An 8,239-nucleotide genomic window follows, 5' to 3' on the forward strand; every position below is an offset into this window, starting at 1 on the left:
CTGCACTCCAGCCAGGGCAACAGAGCGAGACTCCACCTCAAAAAAAAAAATCCTGGTCTCAAGGGATCCTCCCACCTTGGCCTCCCAACGTGCACAGAATACAGGCATGTGCTACTATGCCCAAACATGATTTATTCATTTTTGACTAAATATTCCACTATATAGATATAGCACATTTTAAAATCCATTTATCAACTGATAAACATTTAGCTTATTTCTTATTGGCTACTATAAATAATGCTGCTGTGAGTTTTGGTGTACAGGTTTTTTATGAACATATGTTTTCCATTCTCTTTGGCATATACCTAGGAGAAGAATTGCTGACTTATACATTAACTCTATGTTTGACCTTTTTTTTTTTTTTTTTGAGACAGAGTCTCGCTCTGGCACCCAGGCTGGAGTGCATGATCCCGGCTCACTGCAAGCTCTGCCTCCCAGGTTCACGCCATTCTCCTGCATCAGCCTCCCAAGTAGCTGGGTCTACAGGCACCTGCCACCACGCCGGGCTAATTTTTTGTATTTTTTAGCAGAGACGGTGTTTCACCGTGTTAACCAGGATGGTCTCCATCTCCTGACCTAGTGATCTGCCTGCCTCAGCCTCCCAAAGTGCTGGGATTACAGGCATGAGCCACCGTGCCCAGCCAGACTTTTTTGTATTATTTTTTGCTTTCTTTTTGAGACAGGGTCTTGACTGTTGCCCAAGCTGGAATGCAGTGGCACAGTCACTGCTCACTGTAGCCTTGACTCTGGAGCTCCAGTGATGCCCCCACCTCTCTGTGCAGCTGTGTGACCTCAGGCAAGTTACTTAACCTCTCTGTGCAGCTGTGTGAACTCAGGCAAGTTACTTAACCTCTGTGTGCAGCTTCAGTCGAGTTACTTAAATTCTCTGTGCAGCTATGTGGCTTCAGGCAAGTTACTCAATCCCTCTGTGCAGCTGTGTGGCCTAAGGGAAGCTACTTAAACCTCTCTGTGCAGCTGTGTGACTTCAGGCAAGTTACTTAATCTCTCTGTGCAGCTTTGTGGCCTCAGGCAAGTGACTTAACCTCTCTGTGCAGCTGCTTTGCCTCCGGCAAGCCATTTAACCTCTCTGCACAGCTTTTTTGCCTCTGGCAAGTGACTTAACCTCTCTGTGCAGCTGTGTGGCCTCAAGGAAGTTACTTAAGTTCTCTGTGCAGCTGTGTAGCCTAAAACAAGCTACTTAACCTCTCTGTGCAACTGTGTGATCTCAGCAGTTACTTAATCTCTCTGTGCAGCCGTGTGGCCTCAGGTAAGTTATTTAACCTCTCTGTGCGGTGTGTGGCCTCAGACAAGTTACTTAACCACTCTGTGAAGCTGTGTGACATCAGGCAAGTTAGGTAGTTTCTCTGTGCAGCTGCATGGCCTCAGGCAGGTTAAACCTCTCTGTGTAGCTGTGTGACCCCAGGCAAATTACTTAACTTCTTGTGCAGCTGTTTTGCCTCTGGCAAGTTACTTAACCTCTCAGTGTAGCTGTGTGGCCTCAGGCAAATTGCTTCACCCCTCTTTCCAACTCTGAGACTTCAGAGAAGAGTTTTTGTTTTTTGAGGACAGCCTCAGGCCAAAGGTGCTGTGGCCCTCACACTCATAGCAGGCCCATGTTTTGGCAGAGTTGAGCTATAACCTTTGGCTACCTGTAGAGTGGATTAGTGGTTTAAGGTCACCAGAAGGTGGGAGATTTGTTAGAGATGCTGCTTCTGTGGATTTCTAGAGGGAGGCAGAGATTGTTACCTAGGTCGGCTCCCGATTAGGGCATCGAGTGGATTAGGGCAGTGTGTTCTAGTATGTGTCCTAGAGAATGCTGGGTCCTCAGGATACTGATAGATGTCGTAAGAAAAATGAGCCTGTAGCCAGTTAGTTGTGGGATATCCAGGTTACACAAAGTTAAACAGATTTATGTGTGTGTGTATGCGTGTACAAGCATGTTCTTTGCTCAACATAAGAAAAGTTCTAAGGGGGCTGCTACATGAAACTTTGAAAGTGAAAATGAGCCAGGCACAGTGGCTCATACCTGTAACCCCAGCATTTTGGGAGGCTGAGTCGGGTGGATCACTTGAGGTCAGGAGTTTGAGACCAGCCTGGCCAACATGGCGAAACCCCGTCTCTACTAAAAATACAAAAATTAGCTGGACGTGGTGGCAGGCGCCTGTAATCCCAGCTACTCGGGAGGCCGAGACAGGAGAATCTCTTGAACCCAGAAGGTGGAGGTTGCAGTGAGCTGAGATCGCACCACTGTCCTCCAGCCTGGACGACAGAATGAGACTCCATCTCAAAACAAAACAAAACAAAAAACTGAAAATGTAGCTGCATTAGCCTGAGAGCCAAGCCATGCAGCAGGTGGCTTATGGATGAGGCTTGTCGGGTCTTTGCTGGGGATGGAAGTCATGGGGCGTGAGAGCGGTGGGTGAAGTCAAGAGCAATGCCAAGGGGAGGAACGGCCGCTTCTTTCTCAGGCAGCTCTCACTTCCCATGGGAGGATGGACTTTGGGGTCAGGTGAACCTGAGGTCATGTTCTTACTTAGCTACTCACTGGCTTTGTCCCCCTGGTAGGTCAGTTTACCTCTCCGAGGCTATAGTTTGACATGAGGGTAATACTGCATTTCACAGGGCTGTCAAAAACAGATATCAAGGTTGGGAGTTAAATCCAGTTTCAAAAAAAACCCCAAACAAGGGTATTAAAGCAGGCATACTGTGTGGGTACCTGTTGTCCCAGCTACTCAGGAGGCTGAGGTAGGAGGATTTCTTGAGCTCAGGAGTTTGAGGCTGCAGTGTGATATGATTAAGACTGAATAGCCACTGCGGTCAGCCTGGGCAACATAGCAAGACCTTATCTCTCTCTCAAAAAAATTTTAACCAGAGATAAAATCAGTAGATGATGGCTGTCATCCATCAGTTATTGGTAAATCGATACTACCACAGTCTTGCTCTATTGTTCTGTTAGGAGCACTGTCTCCTGCTGTTAGTCTTGACTCAGATCTCTGCTTAGGTGGCCTCTCCTAGAGCGCGGCGTTTGGTAGCAGATGTCATCATATAAATCCCCCGAGTGTCTGAACAGACGATCTGAGGAGCTCGCCTGTCTCGGCTTGTCATGTACTTCTGCAGCCTTCTGCTGCCATGCATACCTCGCGGTTCTGCCTTGCTGAGAGCTAAGCCAACCAACCCCCCCCCCCACCCCCAACCCCCACCACCTCTTTGCTCTTGATGAGTCCTATTTTCTCTGCACAGAACTTCTGAAGGGTGGTAGAGGAGGTGTGAGCGTGACAGAGCAGCATGGGATTTCGCAACGCCTGGCAGGTGGCGCCAATGGATCTTGTTGGCCATAGGTGACTGACCGACGTTTTCACTGAAAGTGCCAGATCCTGAAGATCTTCGATCTTCGTGGACAATCTCTTTGCTATCATCCTGCTGAAGCAGGCCACAGCCATGCGCTGCTTGGACATGAGTGCCTCCCGTAAGAAGCTGGCTGTGGTAGATGAAAACGACACTTGCCTGGTGTATGACATCGACACCAAGGAGCTGCTTTTCAGGTGATGTCCTCGAGGGGGTCCAGGGACATCGTCCTTTGATTAGAGACTCTCCTCTAGCTTCCCAGCCCCTGCAGGAGGCTCTCCTGCTCTGGCCCAGGCAGGTCTCTGGGAGGAGCAGTGAGGGGCAGGGGCCAAGCACAGGTGCAGAGTCCCAGAGGCCCTGGACCACAACCTGCTCCTCCCATGCAGGCACAAGCCGCAGGGCCTGGACTGGCCTCTTTAACTTTGGTTTCCTTGCCAATGAGATGAGCCAGCAGAGCTTTCTTAAGCGTTTACCATGAACAAGAAATGGAGCGATGACTCTGAGGGGAGCGTGTTGTCAGCGTTCAGTGAATGGGGCGATGGATGCACTTCCTTTGCGGAAGTCTGCGTCTTACCTGTGCAGGCCTGCCTGTGTCTACAGCACCGGAAGAAAACAGGATCAGTTTTGTCATCTGATAGGGGCATGGGGATGGGCAAGCCTTGCCTTCTACTTAATTCACAAGAATGCTAGAAGAGCCGGTAGAATGCGAAGTACTTGGATCTTTGGAGGCCTAGGCATTGTTTAGTGTAGTCATCCAGCCCTGTGGCCTGAGGAAGTGTCACCAGAGAAGACAGCCCAGCAGCTCTGTGCCCGGGGCCTGACTGGCTTTCTGCTGGGCTCGTGCAGTTCTTTGTCTCTTTCGGGCTTTGAAGGTGGGGAGGGCTGGTTTGGCAGAATCAAGTTCCCCTCAAAGCTGGAGCCCCTCCTAACTGGTTTCCTCAGCCTTACCAGGCTCCTCCTTGACCTCAGCAGCAGAATCAAGAAGGGGAGGGGCCTGGAGTAGGGAACAGCCTCAGTCAATTAGAAGGGGTTACCTGGCCACCTCTAGCCCAGCGGTGACTCCCTGTCAGCCTCAACTCACTCATGTCCCGAAGAGAGTAGAATGGTTTGGGGGCAAGAGAGGGCACAACCTTCAGGCTGACCTGGGCTTGGGTCCTGCCTGGATCCCTTACTGTGTGATCTTAAGTTAGTGAGCCTCTCTGAGCCTTGATTACTTTTCTCTAAAATGAAATTAGTAATTGCCCCTCACAGAATTGCTATGGGAATAGGGGATACCACAGTGCCTAGCTCAGTGCTGGAGACAAAATGGAGCCTGAAATATTACCTCCCTTCTCCCCAACCTCACCTCCCACCTATAGGGGGCGTAGCTGGCCCCAAATGTGAATCTGTGTCTGAGCCTAGAACCATACAAGTGTGCAAGGGTGTGTGCTCCACCGTCCCCACTGCTGGTTCTGTAGCAGGCTAGGGGAGGTGATTCTCAGCCCTGCCAGGAGACATCAGCATTCCCAGCTGTGACATTGCCTGCTGGCGTTTTCTCTTCTCCACTACTCCTCCCCCTACACATAAAATAGCTCTATATTTTTTTCTAATTATAGAAGCAATCCACAATCATTATAAAAGATTCAGACATTGTAAAACATTCTAGGCAGAAAATGTGAGCATCTGCTGGCCCCCAAGGCTCCAGGGCTGAGTAGGGAACTGAGGTGCAGTGGGTGCCTCCCAGGGTGACTCTGTTTTCACAATGTGTGGACTGTAAATACAAAGACAAGATATTCTTTTCAAATCTTAAAAATAACTCACCGTTCTTTCTCTTATTATCAAACAGAATAGATAGATGTTCATGACAGAACAAATTCAGGCAAACAAAAAAGATTTTCTAATTATGCAATTTCACCCACCCAGAAATGCTGTTAATCTTTTGGAACATCATATTCTTTTTTTTTTTTTTTTTTTTTTTTTTTTTGAGACGGAGTTTTGCTTTTGTTCTGTTGCCCAGGGTGAAGTACAGTGGCACAATCTCAGCTCACTGCAACCTCTGCCTCCTAGGTTCAAGCAATTCTCCTGCCTCAGCCTTTTTTGGAACATATTCTTGTAAACATTCTTCTGTGTATAGAGATGTGTATGTCTTCTGTAATAGAAGTGGAATCCCACTTTGCCGATTCTTTTTTTTTCTTTTTTTTTTTTTTTTGAGACGGAATTTCACTCTTGTTGCCCAGGCTGGAGGTGCAATGCCATGATCTTGGCTCACTGCAACCTCCACCTCCTAGGTTCAAGCCATTCTCCTGCCTCAGCCTCCCAAGTAGCTGGGATTACAGGCACGTGCTACCACGCCTGGCTAATTTTTGTATTTTTACTAGAAATATTCCTTTTCAATCAGCAACACGCGAGTCACCACCGCTCGCCACGCCGCCTCGTCTCGAACCCACACACCACCTCGACTACAGTCCCCCCCCCCAACTCCCCCCCCCCCCCCCATGCTGGAGAAAATGAAATCACCTACCTTTGGCCTCCCAAAGTGCTAGGATTACAGATGTGAATGCACTGCACCCGGTCTGATTCTCACTTCCTATACAGGGACTAATATTTCAGGAGAATATATATTTTAAATATTATTATAACTTTAAGTTCAGGTACATGTGCACAATGTGGCAGGTTTGTTACATATGTATACATGTGCCATGTTGGTGTGCTGTACTATTAACTCATCATTTACATTAGGTATATCTCCTAATGCTATCATCGCCCCCCACGACAGGCCCTGGTATGTATGTTCCCATCCGTGTCCAAGGTGTTCTCATTGTTCAATTCCCACCTATGAGTGAGAACATGCAGTGTTTTGGTTTTCTGTCCTTGTGAATAGTTTTGCTCACAGAAGATGGTTTCCAGCTTCATCCATGTCCCTACAAAGGACATGAACGCATACTTTTTTATGGCTGCATAGTGCAGTGTATATGTGCCACATTTTCTTAATCCGGTCTATCCTGATGGACATTTTGATTGGTTCCAAGTCTCTGCCACTGCAAACAGTGCCACAATAAACATACATGTGCATGTGTCTTTATAGCAACACAATTTATAATCCTTTGGGTATATACCCAGTAATGGGATGGCTGGGTCAAATTGCACTTCTAGTTCCAGTCCAGATCCTTGAGGAATCGTCAGGAGAATATTTTTCAAAAGTAACACCTGCTTACTCAAAAATTCCAACAACACACAGGTGCATGGAGGGGCTTGCCTCTGTTCATTTCTTTTTGGTCCCCTTTCCTCCTTTTACCTCCATCCCACTGTAAGCAATTTAGTGGGATTAAGTCTTTAAGAGGGTATTGGACTGAAATGTGCAAGCGCTGCCCACGCCCAGGGTGGTTCTCACAGGATCCCCATCGTCCCTGTCCCCCAGGAACCAAACGCCAACAGTGTGGCCTGGAACACCCAGTGTGAGGACATGCTCTGCTTCTCGGGAGGAGGCTACCTCAACATCAAAGCCAGCACCTTCCCTGTGCACCGGCAGAAATTCCAGGGCTTTGTGGTTGGCTACAATGGTTCCAAGATCTTCTGCCTCCACGTCTTCATTTCTGCTGTGGAGGTGCTACAGGTAACTGGGAGTGCCCGTCCACTCTCAGCGCTGGCAAGGCTGACAAGACCAGGGAAGCCAGGCCCCTTGCTGGTGCTTTGGGGAGAGTAGCAAGGAGAGAAGAATGGCAACTGTGATGTCGTGGGAGGCAGTCTGGGCTTGGAACCTGCGGTCCTATATCCACTCCTTGCAACCTGTGTTTCTGGGGGCAAATAGCTCAACCTCCCTGTGCCTCAATTTCTTCCTGGTCCCCCTTCTGGTAGGGATGGGAGGGGTATACAGTGTTGTCAGTAGAGTGTATTTTACGGAGAGCCCAACGTGGGCCGAGTGGAGTGAGCAGCAAAGCCGAGAGTCCAGCAGGGTGTGTGTGTGAGCACGTGTGATGGTGGTGATGTGCGTGCGAGAGAGAGGGGAAGAGAGAGAATGAGTGGGTGGGGGTGAGGCCTGAGGTCTGTGAGCCAATAAGGGAGCATGGGACTCTGCACAAGCCCCCTGAACTAAGAGGAGGCCACAGAAGAAATGGGGCACTGAAGTGTGGAGCCACAGAATGGAGGAGGGCAGAACCAGAGACAGGCGGCTGAGATTGACCTCCCGAATGCGGGCTTGTCTCCCCTCCGCCTCCTGCACCCCATGCAGATGGTGCTCACTGTAGGATTGCCATAAAACAGAGATGCAAACCAGCGAGAAACTTTAGCCCTCAGCACCCCATCCTCAGGACAGAATCACTCCTAAACATGTTGAAATACATCTGCTTAGACCTTTTCTGTGTGAATATGTAATGTATCATTAATATACAATTAGGAGCATGTGATGTTACAACATTTTTAAACAAAAGTGGAATCACACTGCAAATACTGTTTCATGACTTTTATGTGTGTAAGTATTGCTACCTATAGATGGAACCTCAGATTTACTGTATTCCCCTAGCCTGGCCTATAAACAAGACTTCTCATCCCTTCCTCTGTGGCCATCTTCTCATTTCACCTCACATTCGGTTATGGCAGCCCTATCACTGTCTATGAAGTGCTGGCTATAAACTCGTCATCTGGCCTTTTCACTCAGCAATCTCCTGAAGCATGGTTCTGTGTCAGTAAATGTGCTTATCCAGCATGGCAAAATGTTAAGGTAATTGTAGACTCACATAAGTTGCAGGAAATAATATAGAGATGCCTTATACCCTTTGCCCAGTTTCCCACAATGATAACAGTGTGCAAAGCTACAGGACAATTTTCCCACCCATGTTGGCATGTGTAACCGCCCCCCACAGTCATGGCACTGAACATGGCCACCACTACAAGGTGCCTAGTGTTGTGCTACCCTTTT

General features: G+C 48.5%; 1 protein-coding gene across 1 annotated transcript; it reads left to right on the forward strand.

The window, feature by feature from the left end:
• The first annotated feature begins 3,371 nt into the window (after positions 1-3,371).
• Positions 3,372-7,711, forward strand: LOC108537505 (intraflagellar transport protein 122 homolog). Its single transcript, XM_017885009.1, has 2 exons — positions 3,372-3,542; positions 6,718-7,711. The coding sequence occupies exons 1-2, from the start codon at positions 3,439-3,441 to the stop codon at positions 7,025-7,027; spliced, it is 414 nt and encodes a 137-aa protein (XP_017740498.1). The 5' UTR covers positions 3,372-3,438; the 3' UTR covers positions 7,028-7,711.
• Positions 7,712-8,239: the final 528 nt, after the last annotated feature.

This window comes from Rhinopithecus bieti, unplaced genomic scaffold, assembly GCF_001698545.2.
Source record: "Rhinopithecus bieti isolate Rb0 unplaced genomic scaffold, ASM169854v2 scaffold_13262, whole genome shotgun sequence".
In the NCBI taxonomy this organism is placed as follows: Eukaryota; Metazoa; Chordata; class Mammalia; order Primates; family Cercopithecidae; genus Rhinopithecus; species Rhinopithecus bieti.

Bases quoted from the DNA above. Each gene is read 5' to 3' on its own strand.
- LOC108537505 (XM_017885009.1), top strand. From the start codon at position 3,439: ATGCGCTGCTTGGACATGAGTGCCTCCCGTAAGAAGCTGGCTGTGGTA. The intron at 3,543-6,717 runs GTGATGTCCTCG...TGGTTCTCACAG, and splicing joins ACCAAGGAGCTGCTTTTCAG to GATCCCCATCGTCCCTGTCC.